This window comes from Phaethon aethereus, assembly GCF_964289735.1.
Source record: "Phaethon aethereus genome assembly, chromosome: 3".
In the NCBI taxonomy this organism is placed as follows: Eukaryota; Metazoa; Chordata; class Aves; order Phaethontiformes; family Phaethontidae; genus Phaethon; species Phaethon aethereus.
The window spans coordinates 3762408-3790150 of record NC_138576.1 but is presented as its reverse complement, the minus strand read 5'-3'; the positions used below and the strand labels follow the sequence as shown (position 1 = coordinate 3790150).

The 27743-nt window shown below is 49.0% G+C and overlaps 1 protein-coding gene across 2 annotated transcripts; it reads right to left on the bottom strand.

Moving 5' to 3' along the window:
* Positions 1-27349, bottom strand: GATA4 (GATA binding protein 4; the record flags this gene model as incomplete). 2 transcript variants are annotated; one of them, XM_081997439.1, is made up of 6 exons in its annotated part: positions 26754-27349; positions 7079-7248; positions 3741-3866; positions 2311-2398; positions 1901-2043; positions 1-183 (listed from the first exon to the last, which is right to left on the bottom strand). In XM_081997439.1, the coding sequence occupies exons 1-6, from the start codon at positions 27277-27279 to the stop codon at positions 1-3; spliced, it is 1236 nt and encodes a 411-aa protein (XP_081853565.1). In that variant the 5' UTR covers positions 27280-27349. The 2 variants fall into 2 exon arrangements, with proteins under 2 accessions (XP_081853565.1, XP_081853566.1); XM_081997440.1 differs by having other exon boundaries at positions 7079-7245.
* Between the last annotated feature and the right edge of the window lie 394 nt (positions 27350-27743).

Sequence of the window (27743 nt, the reverse complement as noted above, 5' to 3'; positions counted from 1 at the left end):
TTATGCAGTTATGATGTCCCCATGATTTTCAGCTAACACCAGGCTGTTCCAGGAGTCCTGTTTGGAGCTGGTTTGTGGAGACTGGCTGATAGCTGACTGGTAAGCCTGTGGTGAAAGCTTCAGGGCTGAAATCGCAGGGTGAATAGATGATCCATGTCCGGACATGGCAGGGACTGAGAATGCCTATGGAAAAAGGAAAATCCTGTGAACAAAGCTTCAAGCCATAGAGGACCATATGAATCCCTTTATGGGGGGCTGGTGCTATTGTAATAACGTCTGTGGATTTGCTGTAGAGCTCCAGATTGCAGCTCATGCGTCATACTTTGGACAGGCTCCTTCCTTCTTGTTCCAGACCCTGTTCTTTCATATTACTGCATATGGGGCATCTTGTTATCTTCTAAATGTCATAAAATATTGTTTTACCTCCCATTGCTTGAGATTTCATTAGCCTTGGGCTCTCCTAGCTTTCAAAAGGCCTCCTGTGGATTACAGAGCACATAACAGTGCTGCCAAGTGCTGCAGGTGCAGGACGAGTCCAGCACGACACTCAACCACATATTTTTTTCTCCAGGGAGAAAACTGGAGTTCCCTGTGTGAACCCAAATGGACTGCAAGTATCGTATACCTCTGCCTCTTAATCGTGCTGTGCTGTGGGGATCCTCAACCAGGGCACAGTTACTAAACCTGCAGACATTCACACAGATCAGCTTCCAGATCCGGGTGTTGCTCAGCAGGATACACACCTTGCATGGATGCAGTGCTGGTTCCAAGACATTTAGTTATGGATATGGTACAGAGCACACCACTTACCCTGCAGCACTCTGCCGTCATGCTGGCTTGCTTTACCTTTGCAGGGACTCAACTCAGTTAGATTTGGACTGTGGGAGTTTATTCTCCCCACACTGCATTTCTGATATTGCTCAACACACAGGCAGCCAGTGCAGAGAAAGTGGGATGATGTTACCAAGTTTTTCCTTGCCCAAGACAAATGAAATCAAATCACAAAAGGGGAACAGACATTTTCGTGCTATGTGACCTATGTAGCTGCCCAGCTAGAAGGAATTTCATGTTTTCAAGAAAGCTGTTACTTCTTACTGTCTATTCAGGACTGCCACACATCATTAAAAACCTATATTGTGCTGTAGACATGGTGACAAGTGTGAAATATGTTCATCTGATTCGTGTGATGAAGTGTAATCTTCTGTACTTTTACGGATTTCTCCTGCACCATAAAAAGGAGTATTTTACAGGAGAAAGTTAAACTACTTTGCTGGTATATCAGCTCAAACCAGTTTGACCACTGACCACATAGTATTGTGTAAAGAAAGTGCATTCATAAGGTTTGGAGTCATCCTGGGGGCACGCCGAGGAAGATTCGAGAAGACTCTAGCAGGAGAAGAGGGCATGCACTGAAGAAGACACGCCTGTTCATTAATATGTATTAGAAGACACGCCTGTTCATGAATATGTATTAGTGAACAGGATCACGCTGAGGAAGATTCGAGAAGATTCTAGAAGGAGAAGAGGGCATGCGCCAAAGAAGACACGCCTGTTCATGAATATGTATTAACGGACAGGATATAAACCAGGAACAGGAACTGTACCGCATGCGTCTTGGTGGAGCAGAGACTCCTGGCGCACCCAGCGCTGTTTGCTTGCCTCTATTCGCTTAATAAATTGTAAATTTGAATTGGAATCCTGTTTGGGACTAAATCATTTATAACACAAGAATGTGGCGTTTTGCCCTATCGCAGAGGATTGATCTCTTACTGTGAACTCCTAGACCCCTGGTTTGAAAAGAGGCAGCCTTTTTCCACAGAGATTTCGAGGATGTTGTTCTCACCATGTCTACCATCCTAGTTCCCATCTTCGTCCCACTGCCAGCATCTCCCCTCTGTACCTGAGAAATTGGGCTGGGGTGGCCGTAATGAGATGAGAGCCCAGGTTCTGTTTTTATGGGGCGCATTTCCTCAGTGGTCGTGGTGCTGCTGCTGCTGCTGGTGGAGCTGGTGGTCGGGGTAAGACTCTCACTGCTGGATGGACCTGTGAGAAAGCAGATGGTAAACAAGGCTCTCCCCAAAGACCTTTCAGTACAGAGCTGTACCCACCCACCCGAAGTTAGTGTGGGTAAAAATAAAAAAATAAATAGTGGGAAGGGTTTTGTTATTGCTGAAAGGCATTCAGACATCCCCCATTTTTGAAGATTCAGCTCATTTTGTGGCTGGGTGTCTGACTCACAGGACATGATGGTCAGAAACACAAGCGCACACACATATACACATACAATAAACTCTCTCATTCAACACTTACCTGCTGGCGTCTTCGTTTTGTTAAGGTTCTTTGGCTTGCGCTTCCTTGTCTGAATGCCCTCTTTTCTCATTGCTAAAGGCCTTGGAACCTACAACCCCAAATATAAAAGCACATTGGTTTCTGTATGTCCTTAGGGTCATCTAGAAGAACATGATTCCAGCACTATCTCATAGGCTTCATGAAAACCAGCTGCTTTAATTGAAAGAAACAACAAGATGGAGCCCAAAGTCAGCACTGCTGTGTGAAGACATATGTCAAAGCTATAAGGTGTGCTTCCAAACAATTGTTGATGCCCCATGCCTGTCAGTGTTTAAGGACATTTGGACAATGCCATTAATAATATGCTTTAATTTTTGGTGAGCCCTGAAGTGGTCAGATGGTTGGACTAGATGATCGTTGTAGGTTCCTTCCAATTAAAATATTCTAAGTCTATTCTGTTCTAGTCCAAATAGGAATAGGTAGGCTTTTCACACCATAGATATTGAGTGTTTTAAGGCCAGAAGGGATAAGCAGCTCATATGATTTACTTTTCTGTTTAACTCGGAGCAGAAGACATCCTTCTGGCTGATACCTGCTTTCTGGAAAGGTACCAAGCCTGTGCGGGGAGATCTCCCTTAGGAACTGATCCTACTGTGGTAGTCACCCTCATAGTCAGAAACACGTTGGGATTTCTAGGAAGAATTTGCTGGGTTAGGTAAGGTGTCCCCTCATCCACCTTGACTTCTAGCTTTGACCTGTCTCTCATGAATGCTCTTCCATCCACTCTGAAGCACTGGAAATCCTTGAGAGCATGGATGTGTATAAAAAAACCCTACAAGTAGCAACGAGAAGAGGAATTTGCTACTAAGCAGTTGCCAGGGTGTTGAAGGCCTCTGTCTCTGCCATGGGGGTGTCCCTGTTGCCACTGACTGGTGGGAGAAGGACTGGAGATTTGCATTTTGAAGTCCTGCTATGCCTTGGACTCCAACAGGATATATCAGACGTGACATGGATACATGAAACCCCCACTGACAGGAAGAGACTATCTGGACACCTGTGCAAGAAAAGTCATCAATTGCTCCCATGACAAGTCTACAACCAAGTCTTAGCTAGGATCTTGCAGCCCATATGAAAGGTCCAAGACTGCCTTTGTGCTTCTGACTCAAGTTTTTCACTAAAGTGCCTGAATTTAGGTGGAAAGAATCTGGGCCTACTTTTATTGGGTTTTAAGACTTGGATGCAAAGGGTAGAAAATTAGTATGTGATAAATGTCCTGCATCCATCACCCTTTGCCAGTATAAACATGGTGTAATGTTGTGAGGGACTAAGTCCCATAGGGACAGCAGGAAAAACAGCTCCAAGAGAGCACAGAGTTGTACAACGAAGCCAATCCCCAGCTTGGTGCTATCAATACCCTCCCCATAGAGAGTAAAGATCAATGAAGACATTACCCCATGGAGCTTCATGTAGAGTCCGCAGGCATTACAGACGGGCTCTCCCTCGGCATTTCTGCGCCAGAGTGTGGTTGTCGTTGTGTGGCAGTTGGCACAAGAGAGGCCGACGCGGCGGGAAGCAGACTGTGAGAAAATGCAGAGGAAGAAAACATATCAGCCCCCACAGGTACCACCAGCAGCATCTCAGATCCCAACAAGCTCACTCCAGCACGCCTCAGGTTTTCCACTCCTCTTGCCTCCCTTCTCATTTCTTTGCCTTTTTCCCTTCTCACCTTGGTGCAGTGGATAACACAACTTCTTTTTTCTTCCCCTCTTGCCTTTTAGCTTCTGCTCCACTGCCTTTCCACTGCCTCCTGCCTGCCAGCACTGCACAGACATCTCAGCTGTCCTGGGGCATCTCAGATGGTGCCAGAGACATCACCTGAATAGTGCCCCAGATCTCCAGCAGGTCTAGTAGCAGCTTAGAGACCCACTGCACCTGCACACATCTACACTAAGGTGTCTGGATCTCAGACTGTCCTGCCCTTTCAAGCTCCCAAGCCCTTCACCTTCCAAGCATCATGGCATATCCCAAGAAGACATTATCAATGCCATGAATGTTACATACTCCTTGCTGAGTTTGCGTGATGTTGTTCGTGTGGCTTGAGGGGGAGATAAGAAAAAGAGTGCTTCCAGCAGCATCGTCTTCCTAAAGATAAAGAAGGATAATTAATAGGAATCCCCACTAACAAAGCAGGGCAGGAAGCAGACCTTTTGAAATTCCCTGAGTGATCTAGTTTAGCCAGGCTCAGAAGGCCACAGAAGGAAGACAATGGGCTTGCAACCGTATAAAATACCAGTTGTGAGCATGGAAGAGGAGTGGGAGGTGAGGGAAGAAAAAGCCACATCCTCTACGCCTGCCTGACCCTTCCCAAGCATCCTTCAAAGCATGGGTCTTAAAAGGCTGAGGGTGGGCAAGGGTCAAATTCCCTCTTTGCTTGCTGATAAACTGGGGACTGAACAGACGTGCTAGAGCTGTGTGAAGACATCTGTTGTCATGGTGCCTCAAGAGGAGACTATAGGGAGGAAATTTGGTGCTCTGGGACATCTACCCAGTTCTGCAGACCTCAACAGCATAGCTGGCTGCTGTATATGAGGTGAAAGCCCAGGGAACAGGGACCTGGCTGCTAACAGGGATTTCCTCTGTGATCTTTGCCACAGCTTTCTTTCTGTGTCTTCTCCCTCATTATAAAACAGGATCAATTAATCTACAGCAGCAGGACGATAAAAATTGAAATTCAAGTACTTCTTAAGACTTCAAAAGCTGGAAGCCCCTTTGGTGCAGAGAAACCAAGCACTCCTTTCGTTGTAATCTCACCATGTATTAGCTTCAATCATTGGCTTTTTAAGTAGACTGAGAGCTTAAAAACAGGCTTGCAGCAAAGGCAAAGACCTCCCCTTTCAGGGCTCCCTGGCTTATCTCAGTCTCCAAAAAAAGGGGTTACACAGTGAGAGATTAAACCCGATCACTTATACTGAGTAGATTTATTCAGGCAGACCAATTGCCACTACTTTAACCACACCCTTACATTGCATTCCTAGACATATCCTCCCTTTCATCACGGAAATTCTCCTTCAGAAGAAAAAGCAGGAATTTGGTAATTTTTGCAAGTTTTCCAGATTGCCAAGTGGCAAGAACACACGTACGGATCTGCACAGCCCATGCATTTATATTTCTCATGAGTTTTTCCAAGCCTTCCCCCAAGCCTATGTAGAGTTAACAGCATGCATTGTTACTTGCTGTAAACAACCAAGCCTGGTAGCCAATGGGCCATTCCTTGACTACACAGATGTGCCCAAGGATAACATAGAATCACAGAAGGGTTTGGGTTGAAAGGGATCTTTAAAGGTCATCTAATCCAACCCCCTGCAGTGAGCAGGGACATCTTCAACCAGAGCAGGTTGCTCAGAGCCCCGTCCAACCTGACCTGGGGTGTTTCCAGGGATGGGGCATCCACCACCTCTCTGGGCAACCTGGGACAGGGGTTCACCACCCTCATTGTCAAAAATTTCTTCTATCGAGTCTAAACCTGCACTCTTTTAGTTTAAAACCGTCACCCCTTGTCCTGTCGCTACAGGCCCTGCTAAACAGTCTGTCCCCATCTTTCTCCTCGGCCCCTCCAAGCCCTGGCAGCTGCACTAAGGTCTCCCCGGAGCCTTCTCTGCTCCAGGCTGAGCCCCCCCAGCTCTCCCAGCCTGTCCTCCCAGCAGAGCTGTTCCAGCCCTCGGAGCATCGCTGGGGCCTCCTCTGGCCCCGCTCCAGCAGGTCCATGTCTCTCCTGTGCCAAGGGCTCCAGAGCTGGACGCAGCCCTGCAGGGGGGTCTCCCCAGAGCGGGGCAGAGGGTAACACGTAGACCAGTAAATGTAAGGGAGCCAGGCCCCGGGTGCCGGGGTGCAGAGGCTGCCTGGCTCAGTCAATGCCGTGTCATGGAAGGGATTTCACAAGAGGGCGCTGGGTGGCTGTGGCTGGTGACCAGCGCTCAAGCTGCCAGTGTCATTTTTGACACTTGCAGGGGACAGCTGGGTTTGAGCACAGACAGGTTTGGGCGATGCGGAGGGTGGGGCAGGTTGGGGATGGAGCCTCATGGAAGACAAGGAGTGGGGAAAGATGGCCCTGAGCGATGGCTTGCTGGCTCCTTTCTGCCTGAGGTCATGATGGACCCATGTCCCTGGGGCAGAGACCTTCCCAAAACCCCTCACTAAAACAGGTACGGACAGGCAAGTTATCAACGCCAAGATGTTCCTATCCCCCAGGTTCCCCATGCATTCTGCATCCTGACCCCACAGGCTTTGGGGTGTCCTGACCTGCCCCACAAGCTCTGCTTCGGCTTGCCCAAAGGAGCAGGATATCCAGGAAAGGTAGCCAGTTACCATGAAATGAGAGGGGTCACCCAGCAGTGACTGGACAATAAGGACCCTGAAGGTAAGAGAAGATGGGCTGGTGGTGTGGTGGAGCAGGAAGGGGTTTCCATTCATCCTAATATGCCCACAGGCATGCTAAAGCAAAAGCTGGCTTTGCTAAACCAACACCACAGTAGTGCCCCTGTGTCCTACAGTCCCTTCCACCACCTGGCTTGGGTGTCTGCACAACTGGTCTGGACCATACAAGGTCTTGGAGTGTAGCCAGCACAAGACGATCTGGCTTATTTTGGAAATCTGGACCAAAACCACCTAGGTTGGGCAGATGGGGACCCAAGGAGTTGAAACATGCCTGGCATCTCCACCTAGCCCGGGTCTTTTTGCCTCATCCTCACACACAGCCTTACCCCACATGCGTTGTGTGATCTTGACTTACCAGCCTCCTCTGAGGTTTGAACAAGGGCCGGTTGATGCCATTCATCTTGTGGTAGAGCCCACAGGCGTTGCAGAGGTAGTGCCCTGTGCCATCTCTCCTCCAGAGCGGGGTGGACATGGCCCCACAGTTGACACATTCTCGCCCCTCTGAATAATCATCAAAAAATTCTGCTGCCATGATGGGAGAGAAGGGAAAAGACATGGTTAATTAGCTGGCCGTACATTTAATTTCTGGTCTGGTTCTCAATATTTGAGTCCAGAAGCGACATTTCAAGAAATCACAAACATTCTGATTTTATAAGGTGCAAGAAACAGCTCTTCTTTCCTCAAGGAAGTCCCTGGGATTATTGGGAAGAGGAACCCCTCTCCCTGCCATACAGTATTGGCTGCAGGACTTCTGTGGCAGCAGGGATGTGCTGGGACACGGATACAAAGAGACAGAAATAGAAACCTTCCCTTCTGCTCTGACGTTATCCAATTTTCAGGATTGGACATAGCCAGGGCAAACAGATTGGGGCAGGCGAACAGCCGTGTTTACGATCAAGACAAGTTGCCTGCGACCACGGACAAACACAAGCCTGGACCCATGAAGTAGAACTGCCCAGAGATCGGACAGCTGCCCGAGCATCTCTCAGTGGGGCTCAGGCAAGTGTGGGCAGGGAAAGCTGTGCCTGTATGCCCCGCTACCGGGCAGGACTTCTCCTCACCCAGCCCATGCCAGCTCCCACCCCACCCCTCTGCAGAAAGCCAAGGGGGAGAGAGGTTCACGTGCCCTCGTGTTATTCTCTGCACGAAAAGCATCTCTTGAATGACAGGAATCCACGTGTACAACCCCAGCTCAGGCTGTCGGCTAACAGACACCACTGGGTGTTCACAGGTGTCAGACTCGGCTTTTCATGCAAATCTCCACCATGCTTGAGGTCGCTCTCCAGGGCTTGGTGCGTTCACCCACCATGTTCCTGGCTCACCCTCCACAGGGGCTCGGCTGCAACTGTGATGTGAGGGTGAGGACAAATGCCCTGGGCTGGGCCAGTCCAATCCCTCTGGCTATGGCAGGTCCTTATCTTCTGTAAGGCAGTGCAGAGGTCAACACAAAGCACCTCGACTGCATCATCAATTGGAAAGACACAGGTCAGCTCACCCTTGGATACAATGCCCTCGAAAAGCCAAGAACTTCTCCTAATAAAATGTAAGCATCAGCTATAGGCCTTGCTGAGATGTAAGTATAGCTGCATCCAGCTGGCACGGCCCTTGAAATTGTGTGTTCCTGATGGTGATCCTACCTGGAGAGTATCAGCTATTGAGTTCAGCTTGGAGACGTATTTCTTTTGTTACAAAACCATTCCTTTCTGCACATGGACGTGTTCTGTTGTGGGCACCAGAAAGGGAACACTAGATGATAAAATAATTAGTGAGAAGAAGAAAATGACAAATGGCAGCAAAGGGATCCGTTGCTTAGCATAGGCTGGGAATAAACCAGGCTGCTGAAAAAATTCCCAGCAGACTGCAGCGCACAGGAGGTGTTAGGAGGACAGCAAAAGCTTTGCAATCAGGACCTTCAGCCATTACAGACCAGTATAACATTAACTCTTAAAATGTTATTTTGCATCTTGCTATATTCTGTGCTTATCTGTCTGCTTGTTAACGAGTATCTCAGCTTTCCACTGGAAGGTAATAGCTCCCCAAGCAGCAAATCAACAAAATTTGGTTTCCTGTTGAGCTGTGTCTCAATCCCATGTGGATTCCCTGATATCTAATAAGGATTATGTTCAAACATCAGCCTTATTTTCTATTTTCTCCAGACTATTTTTAAAAAATCTGTAGGAAACTACATAACCATGAAACAGCCAAAGGATTAAAAAATTACTGAAGTCGCGCCAGTAAATAGAGACACAGAGAAAAAGATTCACGTAAGCCTAATTCCCCCTAGAAAACCAGGCTAAAAATGGCAAGAGATCACACTGTGTCCCCATGGCGAAGTGCTAGAAAACAGTAAATGAGTGTACTCAAGGAGCCCTGGAGCCAGAAACGAAGGAATCCAGTATCTTCTCAGCAGCTTAGGAAAATCTCATTACCTTTGAACAATTCTGGTGGTTTAGGAAAGATGAGAATCCCTCCAGGTGATCTTTGTACATGTAGATTCAGTGATACCGTAACCATAATGCCTCACTTTCCCCTTTAAATTCATGACTGAGTCACAGCCAAAATCTAGATCAAATAAACTTCCTTTGAAAAGAGAAGGGATTGGAACAGCTGGTCAGGAAAGAACTCATTTCCGTGAAAAATCTCAAGAAAGTAAAACATTTCACTATATTTTTCATCTTTGAAGTTGTTGAGTTTTTTGATTATCATTTTCCAAAGAAAAAGCTACATTATTTTCACAGTAATTTTTGTCCTGTAAGAAAATCCCTTCTTCACTGAAAATAATTCAGTACCAAGTTGTTGACATAATCCAGGGAGAGTTTAGCAGAGCAGAGGTAGTCCAAAGGTAACAGTTAAAATCCTTGGCTGATTTGAGTTGTGTCTGTGACTAATTACAAAATATCAACTTTCCTGGAGATTTTTCCACCAGAAAACCAAAATCTGAAAGTTTTTAATTAAAGAAAAAGGAGAAAATTCCTAACAGTCCCTCAGAAATGTTAAGAGTTGAACTATCTCTTGAATAAGAAGGTCCCTCAAAATGGGATAAGAAGGAATGTCAAGTATCGGTATACTTCTGGTTTTAGAAAAAAAACCCAGAGGTTGTGGAGTTGAAACCGGGTAAAGTGTAAGTCTCCCATTTTCTGGCAATAATCAAATTTGCTCCTGCATACTGAATGTTATTTCCTAAGACTTTGTGTGACACCCAGCTCCACTCTCCACATTATTTTCACTGTTGGTTTGTAATCAGATATCCAAAACATCAGTACAAAGCAGTCTTGAGACCTGCTCTCCTTTTTCATCCTTGTTTGTCTGAGCTATATTCTTTAGTACTTGCTCGGTGGTTTGGAGTTAGTTGGGGGTTTTTTTTTGAGTTTCCATAGGATTAGGACTGGAGCTTCTCTCTTGAGGGACTTTCACTTGTTCAAGTTTCCAAAAGTCCTCTTCTGCTTCTATAGTAATAGCATTTGTGTGATTTTCCCCTCTCAGCTGAGGCAAAGATGATCCTTGTGAATGTTCATAAACAGGAATTACTGGTGCTTGAGACGGGGAAGGAACAGACTTTGCTCCCAAGGCACATTGAGGCTCCACCGAATGGGTGTCTCTCCCTAATCACAGCCCTTGTGGGGCAATATCAGATGGGTGCGTCCCCTGCGTGCACCACCCAGTGCTGAGTCAGAAGATGACATCTACATTATTAAAAACATTCCTGGAGCCCCGTCAGAGCAGAGGGAGCTCCTTGACCTCAAGAGATCTCACCTGGAGGAGAAAAATCCTCTCCTGCTTCAAAGTATGCTTGATGATGGCAAAGGATGTGTCTTGGACACTACTGGATGCTCACTCAGAGGAGGCAACATAGGCTTAATGCATGCCCTTTAGTGAACAAAAGGCATTTTGGCACCAAGGGAGAAGTGGAAGGCAAGGGACTGGATTTCTTTCTAAAAGAGGTGCTATAATTTCACAGCATCACTAAACTCGGGGATGAAGTCACTGGGGGGAGCTTTCTAAGCCAACCTTCTGGCCACACAGCTGAGACAACCCAGCTGCTCTTGAAAACCTGAGTGTCTACAAAATAATGAAAAAGTATCACCTGAAGAGCTGCAGACTGTGTGGTTTGACATGGGTGGGTGTCCAAGCCCTAGGAAACGTTCCCAGGGCTCAGAGCCCACAGAAACCGTGATCCACTGGCAACATGAGCTATACTGGGCATGGGGCTCACTGGGCTTCAAGTGCACTGATCGTTTAATTTGCCACTGTTATTAATAATGGGGATTAAGGCACGGCAGACTGGAGGCTCCCCGGGAAAAAGCAGCAAAGCGTTTTCCTGGCTTCTGTCTCGGGGCTGGAGCTCTAAATCCTGGCATTATGAGATCCCCTGACACTTATTCCTTGTACTTAGCAACCGGGAAAGGAAACATTTATTCAAGCAGCAAATTGCCCGAGCAGCTCCCTGAGGGCCCTGAACAATGCGGGGGGAAGGAAAGGCTCCCCCAGTCGCATTCAGGGCAATAATTTCCTTTTTGTGGCACAGGAGCCGCTGCCTGATAATGGAGATTTATGGGTCCGTCTGGTGACCTCTGTAATAGCCTTTCTGCTGGAAAGATTTACTCCCTCTCCCAAAGCCAGGTATGGCCAGCACTGGGACAGGGTTGAGGAAAGGATAACGTTCGCGGTTTAGGCTGAGAAGAACACCAGCTCATGGCTGGAGTAGCCTCTCCGTTCAGCTGGAGAAGCTGAATGGCTTCATCTTCCTCTTTGAATGTACAGCTCCCCCATGTGCCTTTGCCTCACCCTTATCTTGGGTAATACCAGTCTCGGGATCATTCAGTCCTTTTTGTGGGTTGGGTCCTTGGTGTTGACTAATGCTAATGGCCTTCTACTTAATTCTTCATAAGACCCTACCTTTAGTCCATGAAGAAGTTTCTTTCATGAGAGCAGATGATGAAATCTCACTGAATGACCTGGCAAGTGGAGAGGATGGATTGGGTCCTGTCCCTATCCTGGTCATCAGCTTGCTGTGTAAAAGGAGATCTTTTTTCCCCCTCACACCTACTGTTTATGAGGACTGCAAGGTCACCAGGGCACAAAATGTCACTTGTGTGTTTCACAACAGTCTTCTAATCTTGGGTGAGGCCTTGAGCATGCTAATGTCAGAAATGCTTTCCACAATGGGACATTCAGTCCCCAGGGAGACAAGAGTAACTCCTAAGTGGGGTGCTGGGGTCTGGTAGGGAAAAAGCATTCTTGGATATGGCCCTTCATGGCTCTTAATCATTGGGAGTGGTCCTTCACATCCTCCGCCAGGTCCATAATGATCAACTGGTACGGACAATGCAGGGCTCAACAAGAAAGCAGATCTGAGCACCGCCAGCCAGCCCACACCTACAGGCACGTTTTCCAGCACGGCTAGGACATGACGGCATCTCTGGCCAAGAACATGGCCCACCCAAAGTCTGAGTACTTTTGCGTCCCTGACCAGGAGAATCAGATATCCTCTTGCAACGAAATCAGCTAGGGATCAGAGGGAGGTTGTCCAGGGCTTGAGACTGAAGAGTGACTTGAAGTGCCTTCTCTGCGTCTTTCCACCATCTCTGCAAACCCCAACTCTACTATCCTGACAGTGTGTCCATTCCTAGGTCTGGACCTTCTGGACTTGTTTGGGATTTTCTTTGACAACTCTAAACATCTTAACCTTGGAGAGATCATCTCAAACACTTAAACCTGATGGATCAGGACCCAAAAGAATAATAATAGTAAAAGCACCTCCAACAGAGAGATTTTGCGTCCTTCAGTTCAGAGACAGCAACCACTTTATAAGTTTCTGTTCCCAAACCAGCCTCTAGAAGGAGACAAAGAGCCCTCCCTACGCTGGTTTGGGTCAGAGCCTGCTGCATGAGAAACAACAAGGTTGTCTACCTTCTTCTGCCCTCCAGCCCTCTCTGGCCTTCAACCCCTCTGGGTGAAGAGGAATGGAAAGAGACTTCCATTAATATAGCACTGGAGTTTTGTTTACAGCTGGGGGGATATTTGATATCAACATTTCTCCCTACAGAAGTGTCTTCTCAATGCAATGAAGCAACTCAGCAAAGGACAAGCTGTCCTTCAAACACAGCCAGGCACTTACAGGCTCTAAACACACCCCAAGAGCAGTTTTCCCATCAGAGAAGCAGTTTCCTAAAACAGTTTGTTATGATAAGAGGTGAGAACCACAATCCTGTGTATACACAAATCCCACATAAACTCTCAGGGGCACTGCATCTGAGGCAAAGGACATTGGCCCCTTGGACACATGGACACCCTGGGATCCCACCCAACACACACTCATCTTCTGCTTCAAGGGATTAGCTATGACAGCATGGCAAGGGGAAACAGGATTTGCCATTCCCAGCTGCTCAGGGTGGTTTGTCCCAAGTCCCAAGATTGTTTCCATTAAACAGTGACAGTGTGGAAGTCCTTCCTACAGTTCAAGCCTTTAGGTGTCCTTTTAATAATTGTTTTCCTGCAGCTAGTGAAGCTGAAAGTCACACCTTCTATTCCTTTTCACAGAATCACAGAATCACTAGGTTGGAAAGGACCTTTAAGATCATCAAGTCCAACCATTAATCCAGAACCACCATGTCCCCTAAACCATGTCCTGAAGCGCCACATCCACACGTTTTTTGAACACTTCCAGGGATGGCGACTCCACCACCTCCCTGGGCAGCCTGTTCCAATGCCTGACCACCCTCTCAATGAAGAAATTTTTCCTAATATCCAATCTAATATCTCAACCTTGATGCCCAAGGGCTGTGGGGAATATAACCCTTTTGAATGGGTTGAGGTGCTCCCATGAATTGCATGACTCCAGAAGCTGAAGTTTCAAGGGGGAAAACCCACAAAAAGGTTCCTGGTCAGATCAACAGCAGTAAAAAGTGCTGATTGTTCCAGCACCGTGGCAGAGCAGGGCTGAACTGGAAGGGAAGATAATGGGAAAAAGCAAGGAGAGGCAAAAGTAGAAGGGGCAGGGATCAATTGTAAATAAAAGAGCCCAAATTTATGCCTGGGAGAGATCTGCAGCGAACAGAAAGCTGTCAATGAGCCTTTCCTTTCTTTATGGGAGGGACATCATCAGCTTGACACACAGACTGGGATCAGAAACCCTATTTGTATTATCTTATCCTTTAGCTACTGGGGTAGCTGGGGATGCTTCTGTAGAAACAGGTTCTGCTCATTGGCTTTTCTTTCCCCTCCCTCTTCTCTGCCTGTTTCATCTCTGATAGAATGTGGAGTAAATTCATCCAGGGCCCCACTGTTTAGAGACTCATGGGACACGGGGAGAGCATGACAGTGCCTGTCTGAGTAGTGTCCATCACTGGGTTGGTTGCTGGTGGGAATGTGGCTTCTACTCTTCTCTGATCTGGATTAACAGAGAACATCACCTGTGTGATTGCTGATCGGCAGGAAATGGAGAAGGGGCTAAATTCCTCGCTGTTAACCAGAAACACAGTTTCAAGCAAAATGCATCATTGTGAAGCTTCACAGAAATGTCTTGATGTTGTCCCCGAATGTTTTGGGGTTTATCCGATGTGTCTACAGTGGAGAGAATGGTTGGTTACTCAGTTGGCTGCCTAAACCAAACAGCTTTTTCTCCTGCAAACCTAAAGACTCTACTTACTGCTTAGGAAACATTGAACCTATGATCTGGCTGAGCCACATGCTGCTTTTGAAAAGGCAAAGAAACCTGTTTTTTCCTTGCTTCTTGAAACACCAGAGTGAGACTGTTCCTGTGCAATGCTTTCCAGGCCAAATGTTTCATGTCAAGGCAAAGGGAACATTGTGTCCCTCCCCTGCAAAGCTCCCTCCTCTGCCTGCGACAAGCCAAGGTCTATGGCACACACCATTGCCAACAGCCAAGAATACTCCTTTCCTTCATGGATATGTTTTCCCTGGTTTGAAGGCCAGTGGAGGTAGAAGCAGCCAAGGGACCATGTGCAAGAGGGACACGATGGGAAGGCTGGTCAAATCCTGCGCCTGGATGAGTTTAGTCTTGGCTCTGCAATAGGCTTCCCTCGAGCAAGGCTTTTCACCTCCTTGCAACACTGTTCTTCCCCCATGAGAAGGAGCAAAGGCTCTTCCCTGCCTTACTGGAGGGGAGCAACAAGACAACATTCAAAGGCCACAGCCATAGATGTGAAGACAAGCAGTGGATGGAAGAAGGGTGGGTGGAAACGGGCTGGATTGAGCAACCTGATCTAGTGGAAGGTGTCCCTACCCATGGCAAGGAGGTTGGAACTAAATGATCTTTAAGGTCCTTTCCATCCCAAACCATTCTATGATTCTGTGGATTGTTCTAAAGCAGATAGATACAGACAAACTGCCTGTTTTGGGAAGGGGCGGGAGATGGTGCTGAGGGACTGGCCAACCTGGCTGCTTGAAAAAGCGCTGACAGCTTTCCATCACACCAGAACCACCAGACCCCAAACCATCAAGCCCAATGGTTGTACCAGAGCTGAGTGGAGGGACTGTTGACCCACACACTGAAGTACCATGTCCCACACCCAAAAGGCACACAGTTGGCCATACAGGAGACAGGCATGCTAACATCCCCAGGGATGTAGGGTGCTTTTGGTCAGAGCACTTGCTGGCCAGCCCTGTGATAGCAATCCAGTGTCCTACAGCAACTTCTGCTGATTGTCAAGTTGTGTGTGCCTGAAATCCAAGGTCTGCTTTCTTTTTCTGGGATGCACACCTGATCCCGCCCAGCAAGATGACCTCCCCTTTCTTACTCCTACTTACAATACTTAAATATCTGAGGCTTTTCTGATAAACAGGAGATTCCTCTGCTTATCGACTGTCCAAATATTTTTTAACAAATCTCAAATTAGCGTGGAGAGCCCAGGGAATGGCCAGGATGGGTCCATCCACATGGATGGCCCATGGGATTTGCTTGGCAGGAGGCACCTGGAAATGGTCTTTCTCTCTTTTGACAAAGGAAAAACAGCCACGGCATTTTCCTCCTTGAAATACGGCCCATCTCCAAATGGACCTGTCCTAGCAGAGGCTCTCCTTTGATGACTGCAAGGGAAGGGTCACAGAATCACAGAATGGTTTGGGTTGCAAGGGACCTTTAAAGATCATCTACTCCACGATGGAGAAAAAAATGTAGAGGATCAGGAAAGCTTGGGTTTTGCAATGCCATGATCCCGCCTGGGCAGCTGTTCCCGAGTTGGGCACAGGCAATGGATCACCTCTGAGGTGCCCATCCATGTCTGACGTACCCACAGGGGACCACAAGCAGGTGTGCTGTGGAGGCATGCCAAGCTGCTGCTCCATGGCCGAGCCATGGGAACTGTCTTATGGCTACTGGGTAACTGGTGAACCCTGACCGGCTGACAGAGTCTGGCCATGTTCAGACACTCTCAGACCCCAATCTACAACAGTCACATCCAAACTGCTTCCCAGGACCTGCACAGGGAGATGCTTGGATCCAGGCTGAGATGGTCTGTGCTCGAACCATGCCCAGGGCTGTGCTAAAGACTGAAGAACGTGGTCTGTTGGGTTCCCATGGCTGGCATGTGTCACTAGTTCATCATCAAGCATGACACAGCTTTCACGTGCTCTTGGCCCAGTTGGGCTCCTACAGAGCAGCTGATGAGCTGAAACTCCTTAAACCACGGGTATCCAATGGTTTGTGGTTGTACAACCTAGTGCAACATCTGTCTGTCCGATGGCGACCATCTGTCTCTCTGTAGAGGTGACTACCAGCACCCAGGGGACCAAAGCCAGGGCCAGCTCTGGGCCCAGGGAAACTGGTGCTGTTTGGGATCATTACAAAGACACCAGGGAGAAGCTAGGCAGATGTATGCAGACAACAGAGCCAAACTCTTCTCCATAGTGGGAGAAGACGCAAGGGGACGCAGCACAAACCACAGGCTGGGCATTAGGAAAAACGGGTTCATTAGGAGGTGGATAGGGTACCCAGAGAGGTGAGGGAATTTCCATCCCTGGGCATTGCCAAGCCTCATCCAGACAAAGCTGCAGCTGACCTCATCTGCCGCTAGTGGTTGTCCTGCTTCAAGCAGGAGACTGGACTACAGATCTTCCAACCTGCATTTCTGCAGTCCTGCAACTCCAGAAAGTCAAAGGTTTTTGATGTGAAGATCAGAAGGAAAGACATTTATCCAAGTCAAATGGGCAAAGTCCTGCTTGTAGGAATACAATTAATTGTATTATTGTTATCATATGTGTATGTGTGTGTATTATACGTGTGTATGTATATATGTACATATATATAAATGTATGTATTTGTATATATACACATATACCATGCTCTTAAGAATGCCATTTTAGCTAATCAACTCTCTTTGCTTTTGCTATTAGAATTATTATTCTGCGGTTCTACTGCACGTAGCTATATAGAATCATGTGTGTATATATATATTTATATATATGTACACAAATATAACAGACACAAGCACACACATGTATATAAAAACCCGCATATGTTTTATATATATAAACCGTATATATACCATGTACACGGGTAGACGTGGCACTGAGGGGATATGGTTTAGTGGTCAACTTGGCAGTCTTAGGTTTACGGTTGGACTCGATGGTCTTAAAGGCGTTTTCCAGCCTAAACAATTCTATGATTCTATGTGTAGGAATATATGAAATACATAGGGTATATTCTGCTCCACACGTCTAAGCCCTCTCTGAGCGCGACAGCACTAACCCGTGTTGACGATCATGTGCATACCCAACCCTCCGCCCCAGTTCACTGGTTTGGACACAGGCTCTGACTCCAGTGCGGAGGTGTGATACTGATAACTACCGCTCAGAGGAGTTACACCAAAATAAGTGAGGCCGGATCCTGGCCTCCCTATGGGACGCCAGCCAGGGACAAACAAAAAGGTGTTTACTACAGTTCATCATGTTATAGGGGACAGTCAGTTTGTCTAACCCCTGGCCCTTCTCTTTTCCTCTTTTATTAGTTATTCTGAACGTTAAGTCAACTCAGCCCCCGAGTGGGGAGGGAGGACGGAGCGATTCTCCTGGTCACCGATAAAGCATCTACAAAGGTCAGTTCGCACAGAAACTGCAGCCCACAAATAAAACGGCAGGTACCGAACTTATCAGGGCAACATATAACTTGCAGTTTTTCTAACTCAATTGATTGGACTTTTTATCTAAAATAACAGGCATTATAAGATAGGCGAAAGTCGAGATAAGGAAGAAAATTGAGTAGGTTTTGAATCAAGATCAGCTTGGGGACAGGTTCAAACTCCCACACCTGCCCCGGAGGAATCAATGAAAGTTTCTTGGCGTCGTCCACTCGTTTTGAAACGCTGCTGAAGTTGAGTGAACTTTGAGACCGCGGCGTTTATTCTGTGATTATAATTAACCTGCTCACCCGTTGTTATTGATTTTGTGTGAAGGGAGGTGACAGAGTCTGACTGGGATGTTGGTTTAGGAATAGAAATGGTTGGGGAGGGGAGGCAGCGGGGCAGGCAGCAGGGCAGGCAGCGGGGCAGGCAGCGGGGCAGGCAGGCAGCCCTGCTGGAGTGAGACCCTTCCTCGGCCGGGGGCAAAGGGAGGAGGGTACAAGGGGGGTTTCACCCTCCTGCTTGTGGTCCTGCTTGTGCGGGGATCTGGGAAAACCCTCGAGGCGAGGTCTCCACATGCAGAGGGCCAGGGTAAATCACAGCATCAGCGACCTGCCCCGTTGGAGCCGAGAAGAACCAAATGTGGGAAGCCTCTGGAGAAAAGCCTCTGCCGTACCCAGGATCCAGGGCATCCTCCCAGCCCGGAGGCGTGTGAGGAGGAGACCTCCCCCCAAGCCAGCTGCCCCTCTCGTGCTCCACATCACCAAGGCATGTCCCAACTCAGCGTCCTTCCCAGCAGCCAGTCCCCGGAGCAGCCAGCCCCTGGGGCCAGCACTCCCTTCTCAAAATAATCTCAGACATCTGGGGCCAAACATGTCATTTTGAGGAGTCCTGATGTCTGGGGCTCAGCACCTCACTGATTTTGTACAGCTCCAGCGCTGCAAGCCCTGAATGCTAAATAATGGGAGTTCCCTGGCTTGCAAACTCAAGAGCCTGGCTTGGAAACTCATAGGAGGAGTTTAAATAATAAAAATTAGATTATTTTTATGTCTCTTCCAGTGTTTTAGCACATAGGAATCGGGGTTTCCCAGCTTTTCTCTTGTTCTGAAAAGTTGTTCTTTCCTGCAAAACCAGAGCCTGACATACGATAACATGACTCCGGAAGCTGGAGCTTGAAGGAAAACTGAGGTGCACGGAGGCACGATGGCTGGCAACAGCCGGAGGCAGGCAGCTGAGAAGCAGACAAGAGGGAGATGTCTCCCAAACTGTTCGGAGATGTTTGCAGAGCCAAAGGAGACAGCCCACTCCCCCGGCCCTCGAGGCCAGAGGACAGCCTGGAGCTTGCTTAAGTATTATCAGACACAGAGAGCAGCAAACAAGCAGGAGCCGGGGGGAAAAAGGCAAGAATTGGCAAGATCTCGCTCCCAGGGAGTGGCATGGTCTCCTTCTCCCCTCCTGCTCCATCTCTGCCCCCAACCTCTTCTTCTGGGCTCATGTTTTAAACTTTTAGGAGATCCTGATGGCAACAGGCACCCAAACCTACCCCGGCACCCCGTAACTACACCGCGCTACAGCTGGAAGCGTCAACCGGAAGAAAACGGCTGAGCGTTGGGAAGAAGAACAAGAGCAGGCAGCGGCGTCCCACCGCGGGACCTCTCCTGAAATGCTCCCCCAGCAGACACCAATCTAATTCCCAGGGATTAGGAGGAAACATTTCCAGGCAGTCGTTTTGTTATCCCGGATTCAGAAGCATCCAGTACCAGTCCCTGCTGGAGGCAGGAGACCAGCCCCACTGCATCGCTCGTCCGGCTGCCCCCGCCCCACCTCTGCTGCCGGTGGAAAATTTGCTTTTCCTTGACTTTCCGTGAATTATTTTTTCCCTGTTTCACAAATAAAACCAGTTTCCAAGTCCCTTCCCAAGGCTGCTGCGAGCTGTTCGAGCCCAGCTGGCTCCGGTAAGGGGCTCACCAGCTATACGGGTCACTAAAAATAATTTAAAAAAACCCCAAAACCCACAAATCCCTTCATGCTGCAACATATAAACCAAGTGGCCACTTTCCAGAAAGGAAGAAGAAAGGTCCCACTGGCTTTTGAGGAGCTTTCCGCTGCTATGAGCTTCACCTCCCCAAGAAAACCTGTAGATCTCCAAATAATTTGCAGCGGGCTGTGTTGCTTCCCTATGGCTTATTTGCAGGGGCCTGATCCTGCGCCAGCTCCAGGCGAACCTCCCTTTGCTTTAAAATAGGGATCGTTTCAGCTCTAAGCCAGCAAGGTGGATTTTTTTGTCCCTAGAGAGACAGAAAACAGCAGAAAGATGTGGGAAAGCTCCAGCTTTGCCCCCCACCCAGGATGCATCCTACATTTAGGTGTCCACCTAATTAAGAAAAAAACACCTCTGTGCCAGCAAATAGCTGAGAAAAAAATAATCACCAGGCACTTCTTGGAAAAAAAAAAAAATATTTTTGCTTCCAGCTGATACTGCCCCAAACTTGGCTTTAAAATCCAGACCTTGCCAAAACCCCAAAGCTGAAAAGTTTCAGCGCTGATAGCGGGGTCAGCTATCAAAAATCTCTGCCCAGACCTTCTTTACTTGCAGGCCCAGCGCCCGCCCGCCTGCGCTTTTTTGGGGATGAGAAAACCCAGCTCCAGCTTAATCGTATTGAAAAAGAAATCAGCACCGCGCGCCCCGGGTGTTTAAAAGGGTGCAATAGCACGGGGAACGCTGCGAACCCAAGCACACCCTGCAGCAAGTGACCTTCTGAAAAACTGCTAGGGAAAAAAAGCCAAAACAACGAAAAACCACGATTCTGCCGTATGAGACCTTACGACGGCATCGCTCGGCGCGGCAGAAACATGGGGGGTCGCAAAAGAGCCTTCGATACCACTTGTATGTACCAGCCGCCGCGACGGCAGGGGTGACCGAATTATTTTCAAGCGCTGTCACCCATGTATAAAGACCTCGCTGCTCAGGCATGGCAGATAATTGGGTTTAATTTGTCATTACAGATGTATTTACAGCTTGGACTGGTCACCGTGACTGATGACGTGGGGAAGACCTGTAAAGGCCAGAGAGTTTTTAATATTTTGCCGTAATGCCGGATGTTATCATAGCCAGCTGCAAGGCTTGTGCCCCACAAAGGGGACCCACAAGGGTTTTTTTGTCCCCTCCTAAAATTAAAAAAACCTCAATCCAACCTCATAATGAAATTTACTTTTATAATTTGGGTTAATTTCGGAGGTAAGAGCACGTTCTCACATATTTCCTAGGTTATTTAAGCAGCATTTCACACTCGCCCACCAAAGGCGTATTTGCACCTTCCTGCCAGACAGCAGCGCGAATTCGGGATCCACCGACAAGGTGAATATTTGGCATTTCCAATCTCCTTTTCCACAATCCTCCAGGCATAATTACACACATCTCGCCCCGCCAAAGCGAGCCATACCCTTAACAAGCCGACCTTGCCATGACGACTGAGGGGTTTTGGCAGCATAATTGCATTATTCGGGGATCACACGTCCCTGTAACACGCGGCCGTCCTGGCAAAAAATCTGCATTTCTGCCCTCCCAGCGTGAGCAAAACCGGCCGCTTTTTAGCCCACGATCTGAGCTCTCGAGACAGATCCCCGCCTGGTTTCACAGGCAGCGGTGAGCCCCAAATGGGGAGGCAGACGCTTCGTTAAGTCTTTTTATAATAGGGTTGCAAAAGCCTGGAAGGACCCGAGATGTTCAGCTGCATCCCCCCCTTCTCCCGTCCTCTGCCCTGTGCCCCCCGGGAGCATCGCCCAGCTGGGGGGACATCTCCGAATAGCCCATTTCTGCACCTCCTTTTCAGGAAGGAGTTGTAGGGAGGGCAGGACACACCAGGCAGGCGTGGGGGGCAGGGAATTTGGGAACAAAACCTCCAGAAAGGAGGTTTTTTATACTTGCATCCCTTTTTCCTACCCGTGCGAAGCTCTGCAGGCCTCGAGGAGCAAAAATTTCAGCCCAGAGCCCTGTGCCCATGAGAAACAAGATCTCTGCGGGTTTCAGGACTGTGCTATATAGGCGGGTTTTAATTGCATTTTCGTTAAAATTGCATTTTTCCATCATTATTTTATCAGCCCCTGCAGATATCCCCCTGAGCTTCAGGCACAAAAACTTGCTCATCTCGCTGCGCTGCTGCTTTTTCACCCCATTTGGGATTTTATTTGCTGGTTGGTACGTTGTTGGTGGTTTTTTTTTTTTCCAAGTCATCCTTAATTTTACAGCTCTCGGGAGCAAGATGGTTTGCCCATTCAAAATACCCGGCTGCGTTTGGGGTAACCAGCTTTGGGGACCCCCGCTCTGCCTGCCGAGCCAGGGATTCTCCATCACCAGACGAGCACGGAGGCAGCAGGATCGGGTCCAATTTCCTTTGGGAAACACCCGATAAACCCTCATCTGTTTCCAAAGATTTCGCCTCTTTCCCCTCAAACTGTTGGAAATAAATATGGAAAGAGCAAAATAACAGGCAGTCTCTTAAAAAAACAAAATTTGCTGTTATTGTTACAGGGATACAGACACGCACATGAGTGTGTGTGTTCGGAGGAGAAAAATAATTAATCCTGGCTTAATAAAGTCTTAGATTCAGGGCCACTATTCACTGCATTAAGTTTTACTCTTTTACAAAAATTCTCAAGCATTTATAACATATTACATACTATACTGTGGCTGCTCTATGCACCATATGCATTTGTATTGGGTAATAAAGAGCAGTTTTCAGCGAAGGAACTGTAGTATTAATAAGGGTGATATAGTGCCTGTGATGGTGATATTTTTATTATTATTGTTACTTTATTTATAATGGAAAATATACTGTCTGGGGACTTGGGGGGGGGGGGTAAAAACCAGTTGCGTGCTTGAGCTCGATCTTGCCTCCCCTAATTCTGTGGGTTTCATCCCAAATCCCAGACTGACCGGTGACAATTAAATTAGGCAGGAGAGCAGAAGGTGCCTTGAAACCTGCGTGGGGGCGGGGGGTGGTGGTGGAACAAAGCCCTGGGCCAACCTTCCCCGCCGGCAGAGCCGAGGTGAGAAATGCAGCCGCTTGGAAAACGGGGAATGTGGGGTCCCGTGCAAAACGCAGACATGTCCTATGGCCCCATCCCTCCATCCCAAGGTCCCATCCCTCCATCCTACGGTCCCATCTCTCCATCCTGAGGTCCCATCCTGAGGTCCCATCCCTCCGTCCCGAGGTCCCATCCCTCGGAGGGCAGGGACAGCAGCGATTCTGGGCTTTCCCCAGCCCCATGGGGAGCGGCCACCTTGTCCTTACGTGCGTGGGGAAGGTCAGGGGCTGCTTGTAGGGCAGAGGGCTGTAAGAAATGCCAATGAGTCACTGGAAATGCCGGCCAGGGGATGCTATAGGGCAAATCTCTTCGCATCCCCACGGGAAAGTTTAAGATCTGGTTCACAATCTCTCCCCCACCAGCAGCAGAGAAGGCATTTTCCAACCACACGTCTGCTCCAGGCTTTGATCTTCCCAGATGCTGCTGCTGCTGCGTTCGAACGGTGCCTGTTCGGGGAACCCTGACTTCGACTCGGTCAAAACAAAATGCAAATCACCCATCAGAAATGCCCACGGCCCCTCGCCCAGCTTTACTCCCAACCACTTCAACCTCCCCCACGCCACGGCAAAAGAAAAAGCCCGCTGCTTTTCTGCGAAAAGCAAAGCTGCGTGGGGCGGGGAGGGCAGACCAGGATCGGGCCCTCCGCCCCCGGCCCGGGCAGCGCCGCGGGGGCAGCGAGCGGCTGGATGCGCCCGGCTCCCCTGCCCCCTCGGTCCGCTCCCCTCTGCCTGCGGAAGGGGCAAGCTGCAAAACTTGGGACAGACTTTAAGAAGTTTTTGGCCCTGGCAGGGGTGTCTCCTGGAAGGGGACTTTGCAGCGGGTCCTTTTCATGCCTCGTTAAGTCGGGAATTCACAGTAATCCCATCCCAGGCAATACCTGGAGCAAGTTCACGGCCTCGGCCGCGGGCTCCGATCCTGCCCGTCAGGGTAATGAAATCATCAAACTTATCCTGGAAAGCCAAAATTTGGCATTTTCAACTCGCACTGGGGAAAGATTTTTAAATATGCCCATGCAATTTATGCACCCATCCTTCCCAGGACTCTACACCACAGAGCTGCATTGGCACGTTTTGACCCAGGCCAAAATTATTCTTCTTAGAAAAAAGCAGTAAGGTCTTCATTTCTTTTAGTAGAAATAAAGTTCTTCCTGCTTTTTCCATTTTCTATCACCTTTGTATACCGTTCCACTAAACTTCTTTCCCCAGTGCATTGCTTTACAGTGGGGAAAAAATGCTGAGCCCGATTGCGTAGGCTGCATATCCGTGTCTGCATATCCAGCTACACCTGCATAGACTTGATCTTCATCATTAAAAAAGGATAATAACTAATATTCAAACGATCCTAGGGGTGCTCTGCAATTAGCAGTGTCCAAAGGCGGCGGTTCTCCAGGAAGCAAGATCTCTGGAGGAGAACGAGAACGCTGCAAAAATCACCTGATTTAATACAGCTTTGCGTGAAGGATTGCGTTTCCACCTTGAGATGCCTCGTTGTGCAGAGAATAAAAATATCTTTAGTCCTAAGGAAATGCAAAGGAAGGAGCCTGGGCTGCACCGTGCCAGGGACTGCGCGGATGCTGAGCCAGGCTCAGATGAGTTACTAAAGTGGGTCTTGCAATGGGTGGAAGCCACAACAGTGTTTCCCTCCCACTAAATCTTTCGGTGCGTTCAGTTTTTCAGCCCATCCGGGCTTTTCACTCTTGTTCATCAAAAAAAATCCAACCTTCTCCCTGCTCAGAAACGACTTTAGGTGCTTCACACAACTCCCTCGCTACCGGCAGCCTGTGCAAAGCATCCCTCAGGCGTCGAGAAGGGACCCGGCGGGGAGCAGCCCGGCAGCGGCCGCGTCCCGACTCAGGGCGAAGAGGAAAAGGGGCAGGTCTGGACCTTAAATTACTTGCCAGGGGAGCTGCCTTCCAAAAAAAAAATCCATTTTAATCCTGAATTTAACACTTGCCAGCTTTCAGGCAGTTTCTTTTTTGTTTTTCTTTTTTTCTTTAAAAAAAAAAAACACAAAAAACAAAACCGAGCGTTTCTTATTTAAACCCAAATGCTGTTTCCATATTCAAGGCAGAGGCGTAATCAGACCCACGCTAACAAATCCGCCGGCTTCTGCCGCGCTGCCCTCGGCGATGCCACGCCGTGAATCCAGCACCCGAATCAGGACCCGGCAACGGAGGGGGGTCCCGGCTCCTTCCTCCTCCGTTAGCGACCGCTAACATCTTCTGGACTCGCTCAACCCATCCCGTCTTCCCGGTGCTATTTAAGAGCCCAGATAAAAAAACACTTTTTGCCACTAAAAGGCAGGCTGCGAGACCCGCGACACAACCCGCTGCTTAACGCGGGGCTTGAAACGCCAAAATCACTAACGCCCGGTCTCTGGCACCTTAAAAGCTACCGGGTGTTTTTGCAACTGCAGTTCTTCACTTGCATTATTTTGGGTTTAAGTTATTTTTGTTACTAAACCCACTGCAAAAAGGTGATTTTTTTTTTTTTCCCCCAAGGAAGAGATGGCACAGTAGTCAAATACAAAAGCGCGTATGTCCTTGTTGGTAATACTCGATCATTATTTCATTATTCGATTCAACCTGCTTTTTTTCCTATACTTTCTACCTTCTCAGGGCTTCTCAAAAACATTGTCTGGTTGACCAAAACTTTATCCTTAAAGATAATCTGTCCCCCATTTTAAGCAATTTCCTAACCCCCAAAGAAAAGTGAAAGGCTTTGGCAAGGCCAAGCCTCCACTGACGCCCGACTTCCCTTACTTAAATGTCTTAAAAGAACGCTGAAGATAAAGCAAATCTTGCTAGACGCGTTGGAAAAATTACCCTCCAAAATTCAGGTTAAAGAAAACGCAATCTTTAAAACATATCTGCAGGCAAATTTGAGTAATTTTCTTTGTTAACCCCGACAGAAATACCTCTGTGGAGAGCAGGCGGGGAGGAAAAAAGGGTTTATGAAACCACCATGCAAAGATGTGCCCCACATTTCTCTCTCCCTTTCTCCCTCTTCCACTGTACAAAATAAAAAAGTGATATTTTAGGCCATTAGAACTGACTTCTGGTTGTAGGACCCAGAGGCGCTTGATGAAATCAAAGGCTCCGAAATCGGGATCGGCACAAGAGGTCGGGGCTGAGATTTCTCGGGGCAGTGAGACCCTGAAACACAGGGGTGGGTCGTCCAGATGTGCCTGTGAGCCCCCCAAACAGCATGAGAAGAAATGTGGATGCATTTCTTTTTCTCCTTCTCCATCGTCTCTCCCCCCTCGGCACCCAATTTCCCCTTGCTTTCCCTTTTTCTAGCCTAACCGACCTGTCCAAAAACTAAAAATAAAAAAAGACATAACATAAAACAGCCCAAAGGGAAGATCTGGGGTTCATGGGCCAAACTCTGATTTTCCCATTTTCCAAACATATTTGCCTCATTTTACACCTAAAAGCAAGCCCAAGAAGGGGCTGCCTGCACGCCCACGGAGGGGGCTGCACACCACGGGCATCCCCACCGCAGCCCCCTGAATCCCCTCGGAGCCATTTGTGGAGCCAGCAGCCCCTTGCGCGGCAGCTCGGCACGTCGCTTCCTGTCACTCTGGGCCTACCCTAAATTACTTTTTTTTTTTTTTTTTTGGGAAACTGAGGTCCTTGAGGGTATTCTGAAATGGTGGTTTTGCCCAGAAAGTGCATGTGCAGGGGGGTGGGCAACCACAGCGCCGCGGGGACCCCCGTGTCGGCAGCGACGTCCCGACTTTCTCCCTCCCGCCCTTCGCGCCGCCTCGCCCTACCCAAAGAGGGGTGCGTGCACAAAAATTTGGGGATGGGGCGGCGGTGGGGTGAAACCCTCCTTCGCCCATCCCAACCCTGGCTGCGCTCACCTATGTTGGCGTGCCGGGCGGCTGCGGGCGTCCCTCGGCTCTGCAGGTTGTGCAGCATGGGGCTGTCGAAGGGTGAAGAAGTCCAAGTGGTGGCCATTTCGGGGCTCATATAAGCCGGGTAAGGGCTGGAATAGGAGCTGCCGAAACCCCTGCTGTACTGCTCCCTCCCGTTAGCAGAAAGGTTCAAGGAGCTGCTATAAGCCACCGCGGCCTCCCGGGAAGAGGTGGCAGGGATGGGAGTGCTGGTGGAGAAGGAGAACCGAGGTGACACCGGAGGGTGAGAAGATCCGGGGTTGTAAGCGGCGCTTTCGGCTCCGGGTTGAGTCCAGATGGGGTGGCTGGAGACGGGGCTGCCTTGCTGGGAGGAACCGCTGCTCTGGAGGTACGGCAGGCTGGGGAGCATGGAGGTGACCCTCGTGGTGGGCACGTAGACGGGGGACGTTGCGGTCGCGCTGTGCATGAAGCCACCTGCCCCCTCGTACGCCGGAGGGCCGGGGTTAGCTGCCATGGCTAAACTCTGGTACATCTCGCGATGGGCCCCCCCAAACCCCAGCCGGGTCCCCGACCACAATCCAAAGCGATGGGGAGCGGGTGAAAAAGCCCAGGCTCCACTTTTCCCTGTGGTGAGCGCTGGCCGGGGCGGTCTCGCGTGGGTGCAGCCTTCCAGCCAAAACCAAAACACCACCAGCGATGCAATTTTCCTCCACCCCCACCCCCCCAAACCCCACCACCCAACTTCCCCACCTTCAGCAGGTCCGGCCGCTGCTTCAACACCCCAAGCAAGGAGTCCAGCTCCCTCCGGGAGGGGAGATTTAGCTCCCGCCTGGATTTAGCTTCTCCCACCGGGCTCCATCCATCACCTCCCGCCCCCCCCCTCCTCCCACCACCACCCTCCACGATGGGGCTGGGCTGCTTAAAACCCTCGGGCAGTCTCCTCCCCACTTTTCTTCCCCCCCCTCCAACCCCTCCCGCCCCGTCCAACAACACCTC